Genomic DNA, 26823 nt, shown 5'->3' on the forward strand with positions numbered 1-26823 from the left:
CATAATAGACCACAACGTAATTGCAGTTCAGTGAGTGCCTTGAAACTTTACAGTGAAAATATCCCAGTTTGGCGGAGCACTTCCGGTGCGGCTCCCAGGGTTTGAGCTGTTGTCCATCGGCCGCCCGAACAACCTCGAGCCCCGCGTTCACATCCAGCTTGACGCACCTGAACGACAACTGCAACCGGAGACGTGAGCCGAGGAGCTCGGCCATTGGCCCCGCAGCGCTGCTTACTCTGCATTTTCATTGGTTAAACATTGAACGGAGAATTTTTTACGAACGCGCCACAGAGAGGAGACGTCATCGCGTTTTAAGACCATGTGATTTTTTTTAATTATTGTTATTTATTTTATGGCGGAGCAATGATGTCAGTGTTACACAAACTAAAAGCTGACCTACAGGATTGGCCTATATTGTTTTTGGCAAGGTGCACCTGAGTGTTATTGTTGTTTAATAGAAACTTGTAAAAGTGTATAAGTATTTGTCCCTACCTACTATAATTCTAAAATCTTGTTTGTGCTGTTGTGTGCCGAGTCCACATCCTGTTGTCTGGATTCCGTGCAAACAGGATATTAGATATGTCTGAGATGGGATCAACACAGGTGCAGTGTAATCCTTAAAGAAAATACCCTGCACGGATGCTGTCTTAATCTTAAAAACACAAATTGTCAGGAACAATATATAAACTAAATGTAAATGAGTAGCTTTCCCCCCTTTGAAATTATAATCACAAATGTAATTTTTCATGTAACAAATATAGCATTGTTTGGGCAGTTCGTGGCTCAGAGGAAAGGAACGATAACCAGGGGGTTTCCCACGTTACCTGGCTGGAGTGTAAGGAAGCAGAGGTCAAATCCACTCTCAATAATTGGTGTACACGCAAACATTTCAGGTTTCCTTCAGTTTCCTGGGCAGTTCGAAAATGATTGCTAGGCTGACTGGAAAAAAGAGGTTATTTTTTCACATCCTCAAAGCACCAGTCATATTTTTAAATAAAAACAAACACCTCAACACATGAACAATAATCAGGCTGGATCTGCCTTGTAGGACCTTTCACCGAGCTAAAGAATTGGAACCCTGATGCGGTTTTCCACATGTCTTCTGGCTCCGTCCGGTTTCGTGTTTCTCGTGACAGTGATGAACCATCTTCTGGACTGTTGTTTTCTACACCAGCATGTCACCCAGGTCGGGGCAGAGATGCCGGGCTCCATGCCCGGCATCTCTGTGACCTTCGCTGAGCTGATCTCTGTATTGGGCTTCAGCCACAATCTTGGCGCATGCAGGAAACAGCGAAGGGAGACAAGTTCATTTGGACTGTCTTGGATTTGTGGGTTATGGTGCATAAAAACACGAATCCTGGAGTTTAATCCAGAGAAACACAACTCCCTTCTCCAGCCCTGGTGCCATCAGCACCAGCCAGGCTGACCACCAATCAGACGGCAGCGATCTATCGAGGGGCTGCGGTCTTTGTTGTCCCTGCTATTTCGGGTACCTGCTGCTTCTCTACAGCTGAATTTGAATTCTTGGCGTGTGTCAGAGGACAAAAGCCCTTTTAATTTGAGCCAGGCGGATGCAGGGCCGCGCGTTTGATGTTGATACCAGGCTGTCGGCATCCCTCAACGTACCACGAACTACTCAGATCCGTCATGTGGCCCAGACAGGGAGCGTGCTTTTAATGTTTGTTTTGGACAGGGATGGTGGGGCAATGGAAATTAAGCCCACAGTTGTTTGAGTAACAATAACATAACATTACGTCATTTGCGGTATTGTGTCACGCGGCACCTGACCTCTGTGTGACTTTGTGGAACAGAGAGAGGAACAAAACAACACCCAGAAGCATTTCTGTGAGTTGAATATAAATAGCAAACTTCAGGACGACTGCTGCAGACACATGTCGTAGAGCTCTGGAGCAGATATGATAAAGAGAAGCCATCTCCGTCTCTTCCTCCTACAAATGAATCCTTCTACATGCAGCCTCCAGACTACCGGAAACCATGACAACAGCAAGTTTCTGCTCTCGTGTGAAAGCTCGAGCGCCCTCTGCTGTGCGTACGAGGAACTGCGGGCTGATTTCCAGGACAGAATCAGGGGAAATCATAATGTACCCGCAGCTATAACATGTTTATTACAGCTGTGGCCAGAATGCTCTGCATTTATTATGGTGCAGCTTCACAGCTCTGCCTCACTCGGTCATCTTTATCGCCAGAAAATGTCCTGTTGTTACAGAGCGTTCAACAAAAACGCATTTATAGTCCCACAGACATCCTTTTACTGTATAATAACGAGGCTTTCCGGCACACTAACAGCAGGTCTATTCTCTAACTGCAAAAAAATGCTAACAAGATCCCAAACTATGACAAGTACAGGCAGGATCGACCTTCTGCTGCGTAATTTAATTACTGCTATGGTCCAAACAGATGCAAGATGACATTGGGTCACTAATGAGATAATTATCTTGTACCTTCCCAAAGCTTCTCTCCTCATTTGCCCTGACAGCTGTAAAACACAGCAGCGGCTTCGCCGGGGAGCCGCCCCATCACTGCAGTCTCTGCAAACGCCCCTGCAGGTTTCTGTGGAAACTAATGGACCATTAGAGCCTGATCGAGCTAAAAAGGCCAGCGTGACCACTGAGCATGAGTGAAGGGGAAAACAGTAGCAAAGTAACACTGGGACATTACAAAGTGCAGAGGCAGGCCTACTGTCTTTTACATTCATTTCAAATCTGCATTTTTAAGAGAGCCACGACCAAAGGAGAGATTTGACCATTTATGTACATGTCAGGGCATAATTACACTGCTTAATGTCATACCAAATATGGCCGAGGTCATTTTGTTGAACCATTATGTAATAAATCCTAATTTCTGGAGCCCCACCACAGGAATGCTACAGTCTATGCACGCTACAGAGAGACAGCAATGCTAAAACCCAACACATTTGTCAGAATCCAGGCTTTTCCCCCCAAAGATTTGGCAAGATTGACGTCAAATCAAAACTTTTTGAGATGTTATAAATAATAGAAAATCATATAATCCAGTTTGTTTGACACCTGAGAGAAGAAACGTGGAGTTTGTTGCTGACAGAAATCACAAAAACACAGGATTCCTCCCCTGGCAGCAGACAGCGACACGTGATGCTGATGTGTTTCCAGTTTTGGGGTCATTTGGTTCCGGTCCAAAACACAGAGCTCCTTCAGGATATAAAGATTTTTGTTGCATTACAACATCCGCAGAAAGTGAAGATTTGAACTTTGTAAAAAGGAGACAGAAGTAAGGAAATCTAAGCAGTTCAGCATAGAGAAAAAGGCACCAAATATTTAAGTTTTCAAGGGAATTTGTTCTGTGTTTTGCTGCTGATATAACTGGTCCTCTCACAGATCTCAGATATGGAGAGCAATGATCTATTTCCAAAAGAGAGAGAGAGATTTCACCGCCAAAAAAGAGAGAATACATATAATTATTAAGAAACGATTGGCGTAGAGTACCTTTCTATTTGTGATGAATGGATCTATGATACAAATCTAGGTTTACCTTTGTGTTTTCTACCGTTTATATATGATAGAATGAATAAAAACGAGCCTCAACATGCTGATATTGTTTAATGACCTGCTGCTCTGATGGCATGACACCCATTTTCCCCGTAAATCGCCGTGCACCGGGGGTCCGGGGGCATCTCTCCGCCGGGGCATCATAAGGGGGCCGAGCCTCCGTGCAGCAGCGTCAGCGCCGCTTGTTTTGGGAGAAGAAGAAAAGCGGCCACAGGCGGAAGAAACACCCTGCTTAGCTCTCGGCTGCGATTCGGTGCATGGTCCTGGTTTTGGCTCTTAAAAGCCCGCCTAGAATAATGTCGACCCCGGCGAGGAGACGCCTAATGAGGGATTTTAAAAGGTAACCGTAACGTTGCGGCGCACTTGGTTCTGCCTGTGTTGGAGCTAACGGCGTTAGCATGGGAAGCTAGCGTTAGCTTAGCTTCACCGCTGATGCAAAGGGGCTGTTAACAAAGCTATTCTGAGTTGTTTCATCAGTGCCTAAACGTAGATTCTTTGTATTTATCTCATTCGTCGACCGTATTAAAGGAGTCTAGATCGAGGCTTATTTTGTGGTAAATATATCACATTTGCTACCAAGATAGCACCCTTTATTCTTCGTTATTCTGAGGGCAGTTTGTTTGTTTTTGGTCGGAGCGACTCACGCCGGCTAACGTAACCGGAGATGGGTTAAATTTAGCGGGCTGATTAATTCGTTGTCTTGCCGTAGGGGCTCCTCGGTGCCAGCCCAAACGGAACCTCCCCATTTCCCTGTAGCAACAACGGGTCTTCTGTCCTCCTCGGAGGTGCAGCTAAACCCAGATAGCCCCGTTAACGTTACGGTTTCAGGGCCCCCCGGGGAGCAGCCTGGCCCCCAGGTGTTGGTGACAGATGTGCTGGGGGCCACAGATCCAATGAACTGATCCTCTACCTCTGCTTGTGCATGGGAAGGACCTGCGTGTACCGGTAATACTAAGCTGTTACCCAGATCTATATGGTGAAACACACACAGACACACACACACACACACACACACACACCTGTCATTGGGGAAGAAAAGACCTTAAGCCTTTCTGCTTAGAACAGCCAATGAAGGGGAGCAGATAAGGTGTCACCGTAATTCTACGCTGATGTGGCCGGTCCCCGGGTGGCGAGGAGACACCGAGACCAGGGAAAAACAAAGGCACATTCCAGGATTAGCCTGTCCGTGCCGTGCTCGGAGTTCTGTCAGCTTCAGCGCTGGACCAGTGATGTGCTGCAGATCCCACTGATGTGCAGGAATTAATATTGATTTCAGTTCATATTCCAGTTGTAGTCTTAATTTAAGATCCGCATCCTTCTTCCAGGACTCGGTTCAGACAGATTATGTTAAATGAGGTTAATTGCTGTGGGTCTGTCCGCAGCTACGGACATGGAACACACACACACACACACACACACGCACACACACACACACACACTTGCTCACACCAGCCTACTTTTAAACATCCAAGTCCTCATTAAACCAGTATTCTCGCCTGCTTTGGTGTTGTAGGTCTCGATATTCCACACTCATAAACAACTAATGGCGGTTTATTTGGAGGAGGAGTGCTGTTGATTCGTTGCTAGGCGATTGCCGGTGCGGCAAATCTCACATTGTGCCCCAGAAGCGTCTCGTCACGCAAATAGCCGGAGGCAGTTTTCCTACGTGGTGACGAGCCTGATGATTCACCTCGGCCTCAGATCTGAGTGTGACGGAGGACATTCCACATCTGCCCGGAAAAGAAAGGCGATCTACAAAACGTGTATTTGTTGTAGGAATTCCAGATGCATGTGTTCTGAGGTGCACTTGGCTCATATTGCCCTGCCCCACAGTGGGGGGGGGGGGGCAGATGGGAAAGCCCTGAGCTTTAATAAACCAGGTTTCAGGTCACTTGTCAGCATTGAATATGTCAAAAATGGGTTTTTAACATAAAAGAAGGGGGAAGTCTGTCCGGCTGATGTGCAGCAGCCTGTCTGTCTGCCTGTCTGTCTGCCTGTCTGCCTGTCTGTCTGTCTGTCTGTCTGTCTGCCTGCCTGTCTGCCTGTCTGTCTGTCTGCCTGTCTGTCCTCGTCCCTTCTCTCCTTATGTCTCCTTCCCTTTTCTTACCCAGACTTCAAGAAGACCCTCCCACTGGTGTGAGCGGAGCGCCATCGGAGAACAATATCATGCTTTGGAATGCTGTTATTTTTGGGTGAGTCGGGCTGAACGCGGCCCCTCCCTGCTCCTCTGACTGATTGACTGCTGATTGGGGACCTGAGTGGCGCTGGGAAACAGAAACTGAGGCTGTTTGAAGGAAATGTGTCTGACTTAAAACCTGTTCTCTGACTCTCTGTCCTCTTTAGGCCCGTGGGGACACCGTTTGAAGATGGTAAGTTGTCCAGAAAATCAGGAAATTGCTTCCACTCCTGCGCCCCGCCCCCCCCCCCATCCGGTCCGGCAGGATAAGTGCCGACTCAGGCTTTGTGCTCTCCCCTCCATTACAGCTGACATGTCTCCATTTATGCCTTTTTCTTCCTTCCAGCCTGTATTTTTAGCAACATTATTGTTTTTCTGACTTTCTCCGACCCCCCATAATTCCTCCTTTCTGTATTTTCCTAACTAAATGGCGCCCTGGCGCTGATCGGATCCTCCTCTCTGTCTTCGCAGGGACATTTAAGCTTCTGATAGAGTTCTCAGAGGAGTATCCCAATAAGCCTCCAACAGTCCGATTTGTGTCCAGAATGTTTCACCCTAATGGTAAGTGCTTTGGCAGCGTGACAGCTGGACGTAGGGCTGATTTCTAACCACGCGTTTGAAAGCCCCCGTCTGCGTATAAACCCTGACGCCAGGTGAGATTTGAGCGATTTAAGCTGGGACAGATGGAGCGGCGTGGCTCCTGGCGTGGCTGCTGGCGTGGCTCGGTCAGGCAGCAGTCGGGTTCCTCCAGGAGGAGACGAGTTCTGCAGATGGTGGTGGTTTACAGAGCGCCCAGATAGAGATGGAGAGCTTCGAGGGTTCTATTTCTGGACCAACAGCTCTCCTGGTGCGTGTTGTTTAGCTCCCTGGGGGGTATCAGGGTTCATGCTAATGCTGAGGAGGTCCAGATATCCCCGTCCGTCAGGCTGGGTCCTCCCTTACTGGGAGTTCACCCAGGGTCCAGCCTCTGTCATTAGATGTCAGTAGATCTCTGATCTGGATCTTCCTGTGGCGCTCGTTTGTGATCTCTGATGCCAAAACCCTGTTTTATTTCACCCCCCTCCCCCCCTCACTGGTGCCTTGATCCGGTGAGTCCACCTGATCCAGCAGAATAAATGAGCATTTAAAGATGTCGGTTCTGGCGTCCGTGTGTTGTCTCCTTGGTGACGAGTGTTGCAGAGGAATAACTCAAGGTGTCGGTGAAGACCCAAAGATCTCTCCTGATGAGGGGGTCTTTAGAGGCAGAGGGTTGTTGGCTCCAGAGCACTGCCGATTTACCCTTGAGCAAGGTCCCGAACCCCCAAATGCTCTGGGGGCAGCCTGCTCGCTCACTCTTTGGGTTTCTCTTCTCTGTAGAGGCACCAACATGCGCGGCGTTTATCCCAACATGTGTTTTCTCCAGTTTATGCAGATGGAAGTATATGTTTAGACATCCTTCAGAACCGCTGGAGCCCGACGTATGACGTGTCATCCATACTCACCTCCATCCAGGTGAGTCGCCCAAAATAAGACACAAATGCAGCCGCTGACATGAACGCTCATGAAATGGAATCTTCTTTTCCCCCTGTAGTCGTTGCTGGATGAGCCAAATCCCAACAGCCCAGCGAACAGCCAGGCCGCACAGCTCTATCAGGAAAACAAGCGGGAGTACGAGAAGAGGGTGACGGCCATCGTGGAGCAGAGCTGGGTGGACAGCTGAGCGTCCCTCCCTCCCGCTCCTCTCCTTCCTCTCCGTCATCGCCCTCTCTTCATCATCCCACCACTTCAGTCTTTCATCTTTACCTCGTCAAGAAAAACAATAACGCATCAGATTTATCAGAACTCAAGTGCCACCCTGATAAAAGGAAGAAAGAAGCAGCCGAACCCGAACGGACACTGTCCTGCTTGCCAATACGTTTAAGGAAAACCAGGGAGGGAGGGGGGGAATCAATCTTATTTGTTTTTGTTTTTTTTAAGTGCATGATGTGAAATAAGTTATTGCTAACAGAATTTGTAATATATCTTATTTTGTTTGGTTGGATTGATGCTGTTTTAGTTTTTACAGAATATGGGGGGGTTTTCCTTTGGAAGTTTTTTTCCTTTCTTCCCGCGCCTGCTGGTGTGCCCCCACTGGGCTGTCTGGGATCGGCCACATCCATGAGACCACCTGAATGAGGAGAGAGGATCTTTCCTCTGGCCCAGAACGCTATTTTGAGAGCCCACAAACGTCACCGGCTTCCACAGCTACAGCTTTGAGCAGAATTTACTGTAGTAACGGTGAGTTTAGTCTGTTTTGGTCTTTAAGCTCATTTCTTTTGTGTTTGGAGCACAGAGATCATGAAATTCAGCTCTTTTACAGGTTGACTGGAATCGGTGTGCCGTTTATGGGTTATTTTTGGAGGGTTAAAGCAGCAGCAGGAAGGTTTGACGTACGTTTTTCACGATTCTCCGCGTTTGATTCGAGCTGCATTTTTACTGCGTAATGGTTCGTTTTGCTGCTTGTGACGCGAGCGATCCTGGCATCAGTCCTCAAATGAACAATCAAAGGATGAAAGTGTGCTTCTTCTTCTTTTTTTTTACCGTGTTGGTTTAAGTGAGAACAGTTGGAAGAAAATCGGCTGAGTTTAAACCCCGTGTCATCGGCTGTTTGCATCTGCGTTTTTACCTGCACACGATACCCGATTGAAGACCACTTGTGAACGAACTCATGACATAATCCTGCCTAAATCCAGACGAATAATCCATGGAACAATCATCGTGAAACAGTTTCTCTTTTGTCAGACAGTGAAAATCACATTGTGGCTCGTGACTTATTTCACCTAAAAAGCAGAAGGGACGTGCTATAAGATTTTGTGAATTAAACAAAAAATACTTATAACAATAAGCTGTATAAACATAATAAAACTCATTTTTCAGACTTTGATCAAGCTTTTTTTTTGGTGTGTTGTGAATTTGTTAATGTACTTAAACTCTTATGATAGAATAAAATTAAATTCCTCAGGATTATTCTTTATTGTAAAAAAACAAAACATCACGTATTAAAAATGGGACTAAAACAACAAACATATCAAGGAGTAAAATTACTGGACGATTGATTAAAACACTTGTCTTCCGATAAGATGATATGAGGAAGGGAGCTCCGAATAGCTTCATCTTCAGTCTTAGACCCAACCAGGACAGAAGGGTCAGAACTGGTCATCGAGCCTGATTTGGAGACAGAAACACATTAAGGACATCATTGCTATTTAACATCTGAGTGCGTGTGTCTACCTGCTGGTTTCTAACGATCTCATCTCTGGTCTTGAAAACTGGTGCGTCCTCCACCTCGATGCCTTCGGCCATTTCCACGACTTTCTCCAGCAGCTCACTGCTATAGCTGACATGAATAAAGGGACGTGTTGATCAAAACACGCGCAGCAGAGTGTATATTACTGACATCTGGCGGCACTAATGCAGATTGCAACCAATTTGACTGCTGTGGTAGGTGAAACTATTGTTTTAACAACACTGAGATACTGAAAACAGCCACGATTGATGAAAATGGCAAGTCTTGATGTCTTTATAATCCAAAAATTCCATCCAAGGACAATAATGACTTCATGTCCAGAATAAAAAAATAATTTAGATATCAACTCATACACTTCGCTTTAATAGTATAGCAATGCTCATAATGGGATTTTTTTAAGCAAATGGTCAATTAATGCATCGCTGTTTGTCATTTTAACCACAGGGGGCAGAAGCGAGCTTATTGTGTGCTGATGCACAACGCGAAGAAGAGATAAGGAACAACTTTTTGCCCATTTATGAACCTCCTGGTCAACAAAAGCAGAGAAAATGATTAGGTGGATGTTTGTAGACGGTTTGCTTTGGTACGATAAAAACCATGCATTGATGAAAAATCATTCAATGCAGAAATCAAACATATATCGTTTGTAGGTCTACTGAAAACTCTTTCGGCATGCTCACCGTGCGGAAGACGTTTATTTTAACGTATATAAACGTATCGTTTATATAACGATACGTTTTAGAACAAATGAATGCGTAAAGCAACCACACTTTTGTCTACGTACCGACAGCCGAGAAATACTTTATTAGCCCAGACCATGGACAGCGAGAGTAGGTGATCTAGCTGTTCTGGTGGGAAGTCCTTGATGTTCCGCAGGATAAATTCCCTTCTTGGCTCCCAGTGTTTATCACTTTCCCAATAACCCCGATAAGTCTCAACCTCTGCGGCGAGGGCTCTATTTTGTTGAATAAAATCGTCCACGTCTAGGTTAGACATTATGCACGCTACTAGCCGCTACTAACTAGCCGGTCAGGTTTCCAGAGAGTCAACATCCGGTCTGGGAAGCGGATGTCGGAAGTTGTACAATGTTGCTTTGTTTTAGACAGCGACGCTTAGTGGTGGATTTGGGAAATTCGGATTACATGACATTTTATTAGAGGAATTGAAGCACCATGACAAAGCGTAGCGACCTGAAAGGCAAGTACCTTATCCTAATTAAAGTAAAACACTTAATAATTTCTTACTGGTTATTCCAGTCTGCAACTGAAAAAGAAATAACACGTTTTTGGAAGTTATCAGTTTATAAAAAACTATTTATACACTCAATGCATGAGCTACATTGAACTATACACCCCAAAAATCTAAGAGATCGTATTTTTCCTACATCTACACCTATATTGATACATTCTAGTTCCATATAACATTTTCACCAATCCCCATGCAGTTATTATAGTGATTAACTTTGTACACAAGAACACATAAAATCACCATAAAACCCCCCATGAAAAAACATACACCCCTGAGAATGTCAAATATTGGAAAATTTCCAAGACACATACATCCCCGACATATTGAGCGAGCTAAACCATTAAGTTTATGGCCTCAGTTGGATTCAAATATGCACTAATGTTAAAATAATCTGCTTTATTGCCGCCAGCTCTGGCAGGCGGCTGATTCTGATGAGTCACCTTGTGAGTGCTTACGCATGAAAAAATTACAACTGGGAAAGACACAAACCTCAGGTAATTCTCCCAGTTAGAGTCCCAGCGGAGAGCCAGCATGCTGGGTTTAAGACGCACTGTAAAGTCTGTGGATATCAAGGTTACTGTGGAGGAGAGGACAGCCATCACAGACAATTATAAACCAATTAGAAGTGTGGGAGATAATGAAGTGGACATGTGGGAACATTCCAGGCTGTAAATCACTGACACTCAGCTTCGCCTCACCTCACACTGTTCATGAATGACAAGTCGATGGCTTAGTTGGCCAACGGAAACAGACCACATCTGTTTTGATGCTTATAAGCCAGGCCGGGGACTTTACCTGTCCCAATTAACATTTTTTTGTATTAAAAAGCCACTTTAAATGAAGAGAGATGCCAAATCTTCACTGCGCACGTCCGGCTACAACAAATGAGGCGTATCTAGTCGACTGTCCGCTACCTTGACTACTATCCATTCCTCTCATTGCTCTCATGGAAACATTCTGGAAATACAACTGGTCCAGCCACGCAGCAGGCACAAGTTGGGACCTAAATACAGCAGCATTAAAGATCAACGCACCCTCCAACATTCTCTTTAAATCGGGGGGAAACCAACTTTTAAACCACTTATCCAACGAAATGATTGATTTTGAGCCGAATTCCCGTTGTTTTTGATGGAATTTTGCTGACGTGATGGGAAAATAAACACATTATTAGCTATATCCCCCCCCCCCCTCTCATTTGTCTTTCCTAATCCCAGCTGATTCCCTGCGCAGCAGCCTGAGAGGCAGCTGAAGGTGAAGTTCAGTCCCGGCGCTCTCCTCTCCGAGGCGCAGTCACCTCGCACTTCTCGGAGGAGGAAGTGCTGCCTGCGGTAACGCTGAATTGAAAGTACGCCATAAATATGGCGCCAAAAGAGTTTTCAAGCTGGAGATAAGAGCTGGTTTTTCTTCATCCCCCCCGCGCTGTTGTTCTCCAGGAGGCTGCGGGAGACGCTGCGAGGCTCGAGCCGTGCAAAGCGGCGGGGACGCGGAGTGAACGCCGGTCGGAGGAGTGGAAGCCAGGCACGGCTGCAAGTGGAGGCAAGGAGGGCTCAATGTTTTATTTTTGAAGGAGGGACGTTGCGAAACTCGCCCGGTTCTTCTCTGACTCATCGGTTGGGAATAAAGCATCCTTTTCTCCCTTTTTTAACCCCCCTTTCCCCTCCTCCAGCTTCTCTGGACGTTTGTCTCCGGCCGTAAAGAGGAAAACACGGGCGGATTTTGACACCACGTTTGAGCCGCTGTATTTTTTTTTATTTTTTATTTTTTTTTGCAACTGCGACATGCTTTCCTGTGAGCGCCGTGGTGCGCGCACTTCGCAGGCTGCCAAACCGTGAAGCCCGGCAGGACCAGCGGCGGCACCGCCGCGTTTGCAGCGGCGCTTGCGGAGTTTTTGGAGATTCCAACTCGGCCCGGGCGCCACTTTTGGGGATTTTATTTGCGCTTATTTATTCGGAGCCGGCGTTCGCGGAGCTGACGCGCTGTCACCGCGCCGCGTCAGGCGAGGGGCTCGGAACCCTCCTGTCACTCACATCCAGGGCTGTTTAGCAGCGCTGCTAACACTCTGCCAGGGCACCGGGGGGAGGGGGGGGGATGGAGGGGGGGGGACTGAACTAGTGCTAAACCCTCCGTTCAACTACATGTGCCTGGCTGCCAATGATTCCCTAATCTGTGGGAATCGGCCGCCGCTGCACAGGATCGAGGACGCCTCTACACCCGAAACTGGCAACGATCGAGGTAAACACACACACACACGCACGCACGCACGCGCGTGCGCACGTAACATATGGAAAAGTGGCAGCTCTGAAGTGCTAAATCAGTGCTAGGCCAGCACCGGGACAGCGTTACTGTAACGCGCTCCAGCGGCGGGGCTTGTCAGTCAGCTGCAGGGGCGCGCTGTTCGCTGGGGCGGCGCATGTGGGTCAGGCAGGGAGGGGTGTCGCTGGGGCGCTGCTTCCCCACATACGTCTGAGGTGGAAGTTTTCCCCTCAAGACCACAAGATCGCGCCCCCCGTTGATATCCGTCCGCTTCCCAACTGTCCAAAGTGCGGGCACTTTAGCGCGTCATCGCAACGTTCACGCACCGGAGCCCGACAGCGGGTTGGAACTTGGCCGTTAACGTGGAGGGGGGGGGGGGGGGGGTGACAGGAAAAACGCGCGTTTTTGTCTTGAACGAACTTGTGCGGTGTCGTGCGGGAGAAGCAGGGCCGAGCGCACGGTGGCAGCTCGGTGCGTGGAGGACATACAGGTTCATTCATTCCTGGGTTAAAGAGGAAGGGGAGGAAAGCCTTGGGGAGCAGAGATGATTTTAGGAAGGCTGAGCACGCAGCCGATCGCATGCACGCTCCTCTTCACCCTCCTCCTCCTCCTCCTCCTCCTCCTGCTGCTACTGCTCTCTGCTGTGCAGATCGGGCCGGTTCAGGATGAGGGGGGAGTGGCTGTTGTTTACCTCCAGAGCAGTGGATGAGGTTTGAATGAGTGTGCACTTCTGAAGGAACACCAGCAATAAACAGGGAGGGGTGTGTGTGTGTGTGGGGGGGGGGGGGGGGGGGGGGGGGGGGGCAGAGTGATTGATGTTTGGGATTGATTCATTCTGATCATAGCTGATTTCTTTCCATGTGTAACGTCCTGGTCTTGAATCAATTAAGCCCAGATTGTCTGGAGACTTGTTAAACGCTCTCTCCCCCCCCCACCCCCATTACACACACACAAGCTGGAGCCGTGTGCCTGTGCATGCCTGCAAACATGCACGTTTCTCCCGCTCTCCAAACTCTCACAAACTCTGGAGCACGGATACCCACAGACCTCCTGGTGGAGATGAGTCATGGCATGTGGGGGCATAACAGCTCTCTATCCTCTGCCCCCCCCCCACCCCTTCCTCCCTTCCATGCCTTTCCTCCTGCAACGCTGTACCGTTATCTCTCTCTCCATCTCTCTTCCCCCTTCCCTCCCTGGAGACTCTCCACTCTCGCCCAGAGACAGCAGTTGTTTACAAGGCAGGGGAGTGGGGGGGGGGGGGGTCTTTTTGCATCAGTTTTTTCCCTGACAGCCCTCCAGCCTCTCATCCATATTTCAGCCCCTCGTTTTTCATCCCTCCTTCCCACCTACTTCTTGTTTTGTCTGTTATCCCTCCGTCCATCGATCACACCATCTCTCTGCTTTGCTCAAGAAGACACACACGCACACACGCACACACACGCGCACTCACTCTGAACTCTACCTGTGAAACCCGAGCACGCTCGTTTACGCCTCACATGTGTTGCGTGCACACGTGTGTGTGTGGGTGGGGTGCTGCGGAGCGGCGTTTGTGTATCTGTGCCTGCTGCGTTAAGAGAGCTGAGCTCCCATTGGCTGTAAAAGGGGGTAAGGAGTCCCACGTGGTGTGTTGTGTCACATTAGCAGCTAGGTTGTTGGGGGGGGGTTCCTGAATGGAGCAGTGACATCACCCCAACAGCACCCTCCATCCCATATGCACGCGGGTTCTATGTAAATATGCGCTCATTTTCTGAGCGGAGGTGTTTCAGATTTCCAGCATGACACCCAAAGTAAATACTTGTGCGCGCTGTAAATAATGCACATGTGTGTGTGTGTGTGTGTGTTCCCGTGGTCACGGGATGACATCAGTTTGTGACTCAGCCTTGTTAAATAGGATAATCTGTACACCTGCACGCATCGCCACACACAGGGGAAACATTGGCAGATAATAAATAGAGCTCGCCTCACAGGTTCTCGAGGACCACATGGGTCCAACAGGAGGGTGCGGCAGATGGGCTTCAGATGGAGATTGTAATCCTCTTTCGGGGTTATCTTTTACACTGTATCCCTCGCAGTATTTATTTTTTTACTTTAATCACACTGATTGGATCTCAGATGCTGCTGCTGCTGCTGCTGCTGCAGCGTCTTAATGGGCCGTGTGTCTCGATCAGATGACCTTGCCTTCACACAAGTTTAGCTTCCCCAACCCGAGCAGAAGCCGACAGCAGGTGTCTTTCAGCTTTCAGATGGGTTTCCTTCTCAAAAGGGACCTAACAGCTTTGTATCTTGTATTGGTTTGAGTCATCTGCTCCATCTGCGTGTACGCTTGTGGTTGCTTTCAGGTCGTAGATGACACGTCCTGCGTGCAGGGACGGCTTCCAGGTTTCTATAGATGCATCTTGCATTAAAATCTATGTTAATAATGGATTTGGGCGGCGGGTGCGGCGCTCTCTGAGGGAGCAGAGGTCTGTAGGGCTGTGAATGGGCGAGACAGGCTCATGCCTCTGGATCTAAAGCAGGATCAGAGCACGGTGCTCGCAGCTTGGCCACTTTTAACAGGTCCTCACTGTTGCAACTCCTGATTCAAGACACAATTGCATTGGTCCGTTTGCAGCCTATAGGGGGCAGTCTTTCTGCATAGCCATACTGGAAAATGGCTTTTTGGGGGGTTAGATGTGAAGAGTTGGGCAGTCGTGATGGGCAGGAAGACAGGTATGTTTGTGTGATCTTGTACTTTGTGACATATTGATTACCAAAATCTGCTTTCTACCAGCAAAGTGAGGACCGTTTTTGGGACGTGAGGGCATTTTGGCTGGTCCTCACAACTTGTGGACTGGGCGAGGGTTCAGCCGTGGTTCTAAGGTTGAGGTTAGAATTGGGTTATTTTTAGGCCAGGGTCCGGGGGTTAGTTGGGATGGTTAGGATAAGGAGCTGGGGAATGTATGATGTCTGTGAAAGTCCTCACATGGATAGAAGGGTGTGTGTGTGTGTGTGTGTGAGGAGAGAGTAAGCCTGAGTGTAACAGGAAGACAAACTGACAGGACACGCTATGATCATGCATGTTTTGGGTGGGGGAACGATGAACAGATGCATATTATGCGAAAAGGAGGAACAAGAAAGGAAAGAATACAGGATGGAAGTAGAGTAGAGGTGAGAAGATGGAGACGCTAGGGTGGATGGTGGTGGATGGGGGGTGGGGGGGTGTAGATTAACAGGGCGATGGTTGCCAGGGTTAGGGAGTGAAGGGCAGTGCTTATCCTCCATCTCTGTCCTTTTCATCCCTCCTTCACTCCCTTCCAGGAGCTAATGAACTCCTGATGGCAGTAAAGCAGTAGTTCAATCCTCCAGCCTCCCCCTCCCCTCCCACCTGCCTTCCCCTTTTGCTTCCTCCTCCTGGCTCTTTGGCAGAGCCCCAGCTTCAGCTTCCCCCCCCCCCCCACACACACACACAAACACTTTCATTGTTTGTCAGCAGATTTCAGAAGCAGGAGGCTGTTAGAAAATTATCTGGAGTTCTGCCTCTTTATTTTTCACTTCTCTCTCCCCCCCCCCTCTCTCTCTTCCTCTACCCCCCCCCTCCTGCCATCCAAGCTGTCTGTTCCCATGATGCAACAGCACCATCCATAAGTGTGTGTGCGTCTTAATGGTGGCTGGAACCAACCAGGTGATAAAACAGGTTTGATTCCCATGACCTGTTTGTTTAGCCTGACGCCCCGCGGGCTGGCGTGCATGTAGGAGCGGAGTTGATGACGTGCACGCTCCTAATGATGTCGCCCAAAGCTCCTCCCCTTTCCAACCCTACCACCTCTGACTTCATCAAGGTGGGCCTGAACTTAATAGGTCTGAAGAGGTTCCTCACCTAAAAGTCCCTGGGGTCTTTAACGCCCGCTGCATCCGCACCATCCTCACATTACAGCCAGAATGGTTTTTTACCCCCCCCTTCATTCAATATTTGTCTTCGCTCTTTTGCAGGCTCGACTCCCCCGAGCACAATAGCAGAAAACTAATTTGCTTTATCGAGGCGGCAGCCTTCTGTGTTTATCACGAGGACTTAGCCCTCTTCCAACCAGCAAATCCCCAAGTGTTCCACAGGATGGGCCACTGAGGGAGGGGCGGAGTGATGGTGGGGGCTGATGGGAACAGTGATGTTCATTTCGCCGTCGGAGTGTGACTCACAGCTGCTCTTAAGCGGTCGTGAACCCTTCCAGTCAGTCAGGTGATGCGGATGCGCGGCCGTTATTGATAGGGGTTGCGAGCAGAGCTGGAGTCAACAGAGGCTGCCGCACATGTCGCTGGCATTTGTCTCTAAAGAGGGGGTCGAAATGTGTGCTTCCAGGGAGTCGGAGGCCTCCTGCTGGGAAGATATAGGTGGATTCCCACCGTTAGCTTTGTTAGCATTGATGGAAACGCATGTTGGCACAACTTGACGTGTATAAACAGAATCGCACAGACTGTTTATGACGCGGTGCTTTATGCAACGCCGGGAAATGTCCCCTGCCATGAGAGGAGGCTGAAGGATTTTCTACCTGTTTCATCAGCTTGTGTGTTTGTTCTCTGCTGCCCACCTGTTAGCATGGCCGCCTGCATGTTTGATGTGTTGCTTCTGCTTTTTCCTCTTCTTCGTCTTGCCGTTTCATTCCGTCTTCATGAGTGTTTGATGTCGCAGGATTCGGAGACGCCTGACATCACACGTTTTTGGGGCGTTGCCTTCTTCTTCCTGCTCAATCATGACGGTGTATTTCATCTTCACCCCCCCCTCCTTTTGTTGTCGTTCTCCCTCCGTCTCTTCTCTCCCTCGAGTCTCCACCTCACTTTATAACCCTTTTGTGATTGCTCCTTTGGTGCACTTTTTCTTTACCTGTCAAACTCAGTCAGTCTGTGAACCTCTCGTCTTTGCATACCTTCTCTCTGGCGGCTCCAAAAATAGCTCTGTGAGTGTTATGTGCATGTGTGTGTGTGTGTGTGTGTGTGTGTGTGTGTGTTGGAGAAGGGATGGGGAGGAGACCGAAGGGAGGAGAGTGAAAATAGAATTGGACATCTGTGTGTGTTTCACTCTTCCCTGGCTGGTATGTTCAGTCCAGCAGTGACGTCCATCAGCAATCACAACGCTAATTTTATAGCACTAATTTTTCAATATTGGGACTCCTTAATGAAGCGATTCTTTATGGATACCACTAACGATGCCTCCCTCTGTTGTTTAAGATGTTTTCCCTCTAAATGGAGCCTTTATTGGACTTTTCAGTGGTGCCTTGGATGCGAGCTAAACTAGTCCCTTCAGAGGAGGGTGAAGGAGGCAACGCCGATAATTACTATCATTCTGTTGGGCAGATGGTGCTCATGGCCACGAACACGTGCACGGTCTTTTAGGGATGAGAAAATGCACGGAGTCCCTGATTTGCTACGTCAGCACTTCGGTGTTTTCAGCATAAGTTGAAAACCCTCCCCAGGCTCTCTGCTTCCTGACATTTTTAGATTTTATTTACCCATCAACAGCTCATCAATATTTAGGTCCCAGCGATTCACAAGATATCTGACCTTTGACCCTTCCTGTAAAATGGGCCCCTCAGGGAGGAACCCGAATCCCCATCCAGCTGTGTGAAGTTCCAGCCAGCAGATATTTACCAGCAGACCCCTTTATTAGGGTGCTTTGGTGGCCCCAGCTTAGGCTGACCTACTGTGAGACTAATTTGCTTTGGTAGACCAGCCACGGTCGAACAACCCCCAGTAATGTAGTATAACGATATAGGGTCAGTAGGGCAATACTCTCCAGGCCCTGTCCCTGTTTAATACCCCTCCACCCCACACACACACACCCTCTCTGTCCCACTCTGCCTGTCATTTCATTTCCCCTCAAGAAATATCGAGTGTCAGCAAGTTCAGAACATTTAAAAAGAGAGAAGGGAAGCGAGGCGAAGGGTGATGGAAGGAGGGATGGAGCAGTGATTGACAGACGCCCGGGTGATGTTGAGAACATCAGGGGAGGAAGGAACTTTTGCCGCATGTCAAAGAGCGCGAGGCTGACGATGGAAGGCAGTTTCGCTTTTCCCAGTTTGCACTTGTCGCCAGAGGCTTTTTTTCAGGCGTTTATTTCCCCAGACAGGCTCCTTTGGCTCCGCTCGCTCAGGAAGGACACACGCAACAAATAAACACACCGATACACATCATTATACACACAGATGCTGCACCACCTCAGAGAGATGGCTTGTTATGAAGCAATTTATATGCAAGGATTCTTTATCAAACTGGCTGACCTCTGGCTCCTCAAGGAGCTCTGGGCACATTTGTGTGTGTGTCTGTGTGTGTGTGTGTGTGTGTGTGTGTGTGTGAGATACAATGCTCTGCATGCTGCAGCTTCACGATCTGCACTGTTGAGGTCATTATTTCTCAAATCAAACTCATTTAATCCCCTGACATCCAGGAAGACGTGTGTCTTTTCCAGCTGTGCGGCTGCCGTCTCTCAATACTAGATGGCCGACGTTCCACGCGTTGTAACGTTGGAAAAAGACAGAAGAAGAGGCAGAACCGGGACGCTGTCTCTACTCAGGGAAACGTCACAGCAACGTAGCAGACAGGCAACGTAGCGGAGGCGCGATGAAACCGCAGACAAACAGATGGCGGCCAAATGGGTAGACGGGCTGAAAGACAGAGTCAAGCCGTCAGACAGTGAGACAGATGGCCGGCTCACAGGCGGACAGACGGGTGGACAGAGTGAGAAATGGGACCCGGCCAGTCAGGAGGGTCTGGAAGCCTGAAGACGGGCTTGGACGGACGCGGCGTCTGTCCGGCAGACGTCCCGCGTTTCCCATTCAAAGCTGCCTCCATTGTTAAACCCGACGGCTCGGTTTCACCGCGCTTGATTGATTAAACAGCCGGTTTAATCCGCCGCCCGTCGGGTGCTGAAACCATTAGCTGATTAAGCAGACGATCAAACCCGACGTCTCTGGGACGTGTTTGGTGCTGCTCGATTTCATCGGCCAATAAACCTTTTTATGCACTGCTAATGAAATGCAAATGTGCCGGTTACGCAGGTGATTCACTTACCGAGCAACAAACAGGAGTTTTGTTCTGGTCCGTCACACTTTTACATCACAATTGGACAGGAAGTGGCGCATTTTGGTGCTACGATGATGTCATTTCTGTTTAAAACCACAGCTTGATTGAGTGACGGGTGCTGTGACGGAGCATATGGTGCCAGCAGGGTGTTCTAGGAGCTGTTTTATGAGGTTTCTTACCTACTCTCATCTGGTTTAGCATCGGCCCAGCTGGTTAATGTTCACCGGCTGCACATCCGAGTGATAAACCCGTTTGGCGTACATCAGCTGAGGCCTGCACACCTGAACGCTGCGCCAGATAATTCGGATGTCTCATCTTCACGTCACCGCGCGCGTTTGCCCAAATGAAAGGATGAAGCACTGTTCATCCAACTGTGACTCAGCTTCTGTAAACACCCTCAGACAGCCGTGGATCAAATAGAAGCAATTAATCTTTGAGCAGCAGCAGATGTTGCTGCTCACTTTTTCTCTCTGATTTAATCGCTCGCTTGCGATTGCGAGTTGGATTTCAGATCCTGGGAGAGCCGGGACGGTTGAGAAACTCGTCACAGAGTGGCTCCATTTAAATCCTCGGCCAATTAGGTTCCTCCCCGGGAGGTCTGGCTTTCCCAGCGGGCGTTGCAAAGCTTCTTTTCTTCTAAATTTTACATTTAGTGTAAATGCTTTGGGTTGACATGACGCTGTGAGCAGAGAACGTGCCCACATCAGCCGAGATGTGAAATAAAACCCGCCAGGTGCTGCTCATTTACTTCCTCCATGCAAACTACAATACCCACAATCCCACCAGGGCATCAGCTGTCATTGCTGAAGGCAGAATGTTGTATTTTACTTTATTTATTTTTAAAGTTGTTCTCTATAAATTTCTGTCTTCTTCAGACACCCCCATAGTTCTTGGTACTTGTGTTGATGGTTGCTATGGAGATGTGCTGTATTCCCCGCAGGGAGCAGCATAATTATACTGCTCTTTAATATGATTTTGGCCTCATGGCAGCTCATAAAGCACCTCTGCGGCACGTTTATGTATATTTGCTGCATGTCTGCATCAATAATTCTCATTTTCTGCCCCATAACAGTAAATAATGACATATTTGATACAAAATCTGCCAGATTTGCCTCACGCTCACACATGTAGCATGAGATTTACATGCACTCGCTCATTAGAAACATGTGTGCTCTTTAATATAGCGTGACTGACTCTGTGTGTGTGTGTGTGTGTGTGTGTGTGTGTGTGTGTGTGTGTGTGTGTGTGTGTGTGTGTGTGTGTGTTTTTGCTGTTTGGCACACATTTGCCTTGGTAAATCTTTATTCTTTCTCATCTCTAGACTCTTCCACCTTTCCCTTCTAACTCTTCGATTCCTCCTCACATTTTCCCTCACAGCTCGGCTTCCCGCCGACCCCGAAAAGCCTCAACAACATCGTTGGGTTTTTTCTGACATTCATCTTTCTTTTGGATAATACCCCCCCCCCACGCGAGGTTATTTCAACGAGTCTGACAGATGTTTGCTTCTGGCTCAGTTTGGCAGCTGCAGCTCAGGTGTCAGAGCGGCGTTGATGGATTTGGGCGGGAAATTGATATCAGGGCCGCTATTGTGATAAAAATAAGAACACAGCACCTCTCTGACAAATTTAACCATCATGGGACCAAGAAAAGTATGACGTCATTTCAGCAATTCACTCCAATATTTTACTTTTCTTTGATTCTTGGCCAACTGCTCCCGGTTCACCTCGCCAGAGGAATGAATAAAATCTGAGTCTGCGCTCCACCGTCGGGTACGGCGAGTTTCTGAGGATGGCGTGAGAAGAGGAGACATGTTTGGCAGGAAACCCGAAGAGGGGACACGAAGACGTGATGCTTCAGAGTTCCTCTGAATCCCCCCTGAAGTCAAATTTGTGGATTTTGGCCACAGATTCTGCTCCATGTTTGTCCCCTTCTTGCCTCTAAACATCCCAATTCAGATATACAGCAAAATGACTGATTGGAGTTCAACTCCAACCCAAAACTTGGAATTACTCATCTTCCATCTGCGGCAGCACAGTTACAGGGAGGGCCGCCGAGGGCCATCCTCAACACGTTTCTGCACATCGTTAAACCAAAGCTTGTCGGCGTTGTTAGCAAATCACAAGACAGCCAGATGTTTGCAGCTCCGGAAGGTCAGAGTGGAGGAAGTTCTGCCCGTCCGCATGGTTGCCTCCAACCAGAGCTGCTGCCATCATCTCGTTTCTTCTGCTGACTTTTCCCCTGCCGCTGTGAGACGACCGGGAGAACGGGGGGGGGGGGGGGGGGTTGCGGGAATTGGAATGAAGGTACAGGGAAGTGGATTGTTGTTGTGTCAGTATAAATGTCAGAGTAGCTGCGTGCTGGGAGGGGGGTGCAGGAAAACCTTGTCTAAGTGGGAAAAGCCCTCTTTTACAGCCACATAAATCTCTGCTCCCAGCACGGAACGCTGCCACCCTCCTCCTCCTCCTCTTTTGTCTCAGGCGCTATGACAGAAACCTCTTGACTTCTCGCCTCTGCTGAGGCGTTTTCTTCATCTCCCCGTGTTCCAGTCTCTTGACCCCTGGCCTTCGTCTTTCCTCCAAGTGGTCCTATGTTTTCTTTCCTTGACCCTCAGATTATTTCTTTCTTGAGAGGGAATTCTCGGCCTTTTATAGCCACCCTCCCCCGAGTGTTTCTGCTTGAGTGTAAACTTATGGTGCACGATAAAATGACCTTATTGTAAACACGTTTACATGTGGGTGGGTTGCATTATCTCAGTTTTATGCTCCCTCCTTTGCAGGCTAATAACTCGGTGCTCCGTTAATGCTAAAAAAAAGGCCCTGCGGACAAATGTTGTTTGTCTTGCCAGCCTGATCTTCTGCTGTGGCCAGTGCTTCTGTCATTTTGTGTTGTGAAATGTGTAAATGTCATGGCGACGTGTGCCGCCGGAACTTATGGGAGATTGAGCCGAACCTGCCCTGTACTGTTAGAATCTATTGGAGGGTTGAAATCTATGAATCTCTTTGCTTCCATTTTTTGTGCTCTGCTGCTCGTTCTCAGGAGAGGCCGTGCCTTCATGCACAATTTATCTTTTTTTACATGATATAAAATAACCAAAAAACACCTGCAAAACATACCAACTGGTTTATGAACAGTTCAATCCTCACTATCCAATCATGATTATGTAATAACTACAATAAGCTGCTCATGTTTGGGTTTTTAGTCGCGTAAACAAGCTAAATGTCCCCTTTTATTTTCAGTGTTGGTTGCAGATATTAATATATTCTCTAACACTTATTTTCCATGGTGAATTTTTCTCTCACATGCTCTCTCTCTCCCCCCCTCTCTCTTTTGCCCCTCGCCTTGCCTTCCTGCCTCCCCCTGACAGATGGAGAGCAAGAAGAAGAGGAGAAAATATTCCACGAGCAGCAATGACTCGGACACCACAGACCGTGAGTAAAGATGGAGGAATGTCACATTTATAAGACACATTTATTTAGAGGTTTAATAGACGACTCTCTGAAATGCATAACACATCTATAATAAGCGAAATAAATGGCTTATTACATTGTAATAGCCATAATGGCAAAAAAGTGGAAAATGGCTTTTCCTATGGAAGCTGTTTTAGCTCATTTAAAGGATCTATGGAGATTAATCCAGAGCAATTTAATCCTTCAGCAGATTTAGCCGGCGCGGAGTCACCAGAGGTGCTTCTGACCTTGCTCGTGTTTAACCGTTTTGCTGCCGTGGGGCAGCGTGTATGACGCGTCTGAGCGCGGCTTTAACACGCCGTTCACGTGCCCCACGGAGAAGGCCAAGGCAACTCCTTTATAATTTAGATGGCAGCCATGAGCCGGCGGCGTGGCCCTGGCTGCCTCTGCTGACACCAGGTTATCAGGTTTCTAATTGAAGGATGCGTGCGCTCGTTTTTGGCCGGCGCGCCGAGTAGGTCTTTTAATTATCACACTAAGGCCAGGGGTTACCTCCCACCGCCCCGATAGGTTATCTGGCCGCAGCGGCGGAGCGGCGCGTCCGCCTGAACGGACTCCACATGTGAGTGTCTAGTTGACACACACACACACACACACACACACACATTGTCAATGTTCCCTGTCCTGACACTCTCATCGCTTGTTTGCAGCCGTATCGTTGTGTTTGTTGAATTTTACAGAACAGCTGGAGGGCATAACGCCACAGCACTTTTCTCTCTCTCACACACACACGCATACACACACACACACACACACACACACACGCACACACACAGCTCAGCACATTTTGGGTTCCACTACAGGCTGTTGGGTGGCACCATTGCTCGGAACAGCTGAGTGGTGGATTAATTTCCCTCTCCGTCGATTCACACCATATTTCCTGTCATGCCATGGCGGGAACAGTCTGTGTGTGGGCGTAAGTGTGTGTGTGTGTGTGCAGTTTTGACTTCATGAGATTGTTTAAAACTGTCTTTTTAATAGATTAGATCGCCAGTGTGTAATGCACTGATGAAAAATGTGCGCGTAACTCTTCCTGCGCTGCATTCCTTTAGAGTTTGACACGTAAATGCCAGTAAATCACAAACACGCGCGTGCGTGCGCACATTCACGCACACACGCATGCATACACGGAGTTCCAGTGCTGGCTGGGATAGCTGCTCCCATGTCTGGATAATTGCCATTAAGTTGTTTATTAATGAGGCTGTAAAACACCAAAGTGGACAAACTGCTTAACAAGATGCTATTAATGCTGCCATCACTTATTAAAGCTCTTAATGGATCAGCACCAGTCGGCTCCAGGCCCGACTCCGACTGCTGCTGTTGCCACAGTGTCTCACAGATCTTTTCTTGCCTCCCTGTCTCATATTTGCTTCAAATGAACGAGTTATTGCATATTTTTATTGCGCTGGTCTGGTAAGTCCTGTCAAACACTTTACATTAGCCCCTTTTCCACCTGGGATCACCTGGGAAACCCCCCCAAGATTCCTTGGAATTCCTGAGGGGTGGGACTGCGGAACGCTGATGGGTAGAACTCACTTACAGCCTTTATTTTATTTCACTTCTCTGTTTTTTCAGTATCACCCTAATATGATGTATGTTTTGATCATCAGCCAAATAAGAGAAGCTACTAAAAGGGTCCAGGCTCATTCTGAGTCAACGTGATGGGTCAGCGGCTCCAAACTCCTGGTTTTATTAAAAATTAGCCAGAAAGTTGCTGTGGGTCACAATGCCAGACCCTCCAAACATCACCAGCCAGATTTTTAGAAATTCTCTTGAAATTTGAGGTGCAGTGGAAACACGAACAACGCAAATTACCAGAATGTTTTGTTTTCCCAAACCAAGTTAAAAAAAAATTCCGGGCTATATAGCTTCCCTGGGGAAAAGACTCTAGAAGTTCCAATTCCCTCATAATAAATCAACACTCCTGCTCAAACATAATCCCAGTTTAAATGTGGAACTGGCTCAAACGCTCGAATGTTCACTTTTGAGGTGTGTTTGCTCTCGATCTCCCGGCTCACGTCTGTCTCTCTGTGTCGCTGCAGGTCAGGTGAGCCCGTGGTCCAGGTCCTCAAAGAGCACTGGGACCAGCAGCACGTGGGTGCGCCACCAGCAGAAGAAACCATCCGAGGTCAGTGGGGCAGTTCATGCCCACGTCAGTACCGCAAATGTTAGAGCTGCATACGAGCGGCTGCTGTGCTGTTTACTCTGCGGGGCCGTTTGCTGATTTACCCTCTGTTTATCAGCCCTGAAAAGGAGCAAACTCTTTCATCCAGTGCAAATAGAGCCGTCTCTGTCATCACAGCTAAACCACTCAAGGGGCATGGTTGACACAGATTGGGTGGCTAAAATACCAGGTTTAAGCATCTAATGGTCGTGATAAACAACCCCCAAGGGCTCCCAAATGACCACCCTGGCGACCAGAACAGGCGCAAACCAGTTAGGAAAAGGCGCAGCGTAGCAGCTGTGGCAGCGTGCTGCTCGCCACAGTCACACATTCCTCCCACTCAGTAGTGAAGTGGCCTCAGATCTCTTCAAGGAGAGCGCGCCGTTTGGAGGCCTTCCAAAGTCTCCAGAAATAACTCAAACCGCCTCTGCGAACCTGCTCTTAAAACGATCACAGGTGTGCTCGAGGAGGACTGGGCTCCCGGGGCACTGCTAAAGAGGATTTCTCAGTTTCACATTGTTTAAGACAAACCTCCTCATCCCAGAAGCTCTCCGAAGGCCCTCTGACCGCCCAGCGCCGGTTCTCCGGCGAGTCACCTGGTTAAAAAAAAAAAAGGGCCAAATAAAAATAGAGTCAACAGAGCGAAATGACTTGTGTGCTGTTATGAAGCAGCGCGTCTGTCATTTCGTTAACCACAGGCAGTTGGGAGCTCCTGTCAGATCTCAGTAATTGCTACCGTCGCTCTCTCTGCTTTGACCTGGGACTCGGCTCAGGAGCCGGGGGGTGCGTTCCCTTTCCAAATGCCGTTTTCTTGCCGCCTTGCAGCTGGACGCGCCATCAGGAAAGTTGCTTACCGTATTTTTTTCAATTACGGTGCTTTTTAAAAAAAATAATTGCGCGCTCTTGCGTTTGTACGTTTGTATCAGAGCTGCAGATAAAGACCTCAGATAAAGATACAGATCACAGGAAGTAAGAACTTCCAGTGTTAAATGTCACATTTGAATGTGACATTTGTTGTTCATAATGAGAGCAAGAGTCAAGAAATAACACAGCTTAAATAGCCTGTTCACTGGTACTTGTGTCAAAGCTTAATTTGGCTAATGGGAGCTGGAAAATAAACCCTCTTTTTCCACTAAAACCTGGGCCCTTTTATAGTGGAATGCAAATATCACATTAAGAATTTGTCAGATACTTTAGCTGGTTATTTTTTGAAAAACATTAAAAGAGCTTGAAAAAGTAGCTGATTGGTGGGACGTTACCGTAATTAGCACAGTCGCAACGTTCTCCTGTCTGGGGATTCTCCAGCTATGTTTGTGAACATTTATATTTTTAACTGCATAGTTGGTGTATAGTTAGTTTTATTTTATTATTGACCTTCATTCAGTGTGGTCAGAGGGAGAATCACTGTTTTTTTTGCATGAAGCGTTCATTGTTTTTGAAACATGTCGAGTTTCAGCAGTTTCTGTGTCTTTAATATTATCTGAACTGGGGATAAATTTGGTATAAAGTCTCAAAATCTGATCAAAAGTATATTTAATGAACTATGCATGAAATATTCACAAGCTCACTCGCACACATGACGCAATATAGGGCATTTATGAAAAGACTGCGTCTTAAAGCTCACGTTTCTCAAGAAAGATTTTAAAATGGGTTAA

The 26823-nt window shown here is 48.0% G+C and overlaps 3 protein-coding genes across 5 annotated transcripts in view; 2 read left to right on the plus strand and 1 right to left on the minus strand.

The window, feature by feature from the left end:
• Positions 1-3712: 3712 nt before the first annotated feature.
• Positions 3713-8623, plus strand: ube2b (ubiquitin-conjugating enzyme E2B (RAD6 homolog)). Of its 2 annotated transcripts, none has more exons than XM_003970978.3 (6): positions 3713-3885; positions 5657-5737; positions 5889-5914; positions 6193-6282; positions 7124-7212; positions 7292-8623. In XM_003970978.3, exons 1-6 carry the CDS (start codon positions 3803-3805, stop codon positions 7418-7420), a joined length of 498 nt encoding a protein of 165 aa, XP_003971027.2. In that variant the 5' UTR covers positions 3713-3802; the 3' UTR covers positions 7421-8623. The 2 variants fall into 2 exon arrangements, with proteins under 2 accessions (XP_003971027.2, XP_029704865.1); XM_029849005.1 differs by lacking the exon at positions 3713-3885 and adding an exon at positions 3904-4490.
• Positions 8624-8688: 65 nt separating this feature from the next.
• cdkn2aipnl (CDKN2A interacting protein N-terminal like) lies at positions 8689-10067 on the minus strand. The gene is made up of 3 exons (XM_003971013.3): positions 9771-10067; positions 8971-9076; positions 8689-8904 (listed from the first exon to the last, which is right to left on the minus strand). The coding sequence occupies exons 1-3, from the start codon at positions 9980-9982 to the stop codon at positions 8896-8898; spliced, it is 327 nt and encodes a 108-aa protein (XP_003971062.1). The 5' UTR covers positions 9983-10067; the 3' UTR covers positions 8689-8895.
• A 1509-nt stretch (positions 10068-11576) lies between these two features.
• The window catches only part of jade2 (jade family PHD finger 2), a 72479-nt gene continuing 57232 nt past the window's right edge, over positions 11577-26823 (plus strand). For both annotated transcript variants that reach the window (XM_011611350.2, XM_029849004.1), the window contains exons 1-3: positions 11577-12466; positions 22902-22965; positions 25047-25132. In XM_011611350.2, the coding sequence (XP_011609652.2) occupies positions 22902-22965; positions 25047-25132 (150 nt within the window). In that variant the 5' untranslated portion in view covers positions 11577-12466. The remainder of the gene's footprint in view (positions 12467-22901; positions 22966-25046; positions 25133-26823) is intronic.

Source organism: Takifugu rubripes, chromosome 15, assembly GCF_901000725.2.
Source record: "Takifugu rubripes chromosome 15, fTakRub1.2, whole genome shotgun sequence".
Taxonomy (NCBI): domain Eukaryota; kingdom Metazoa; phylum Chordata; class Actinopteri; order Tetraodontiformes; family Tetraodontidae; genus Takifugu; species Takifugu rubripes.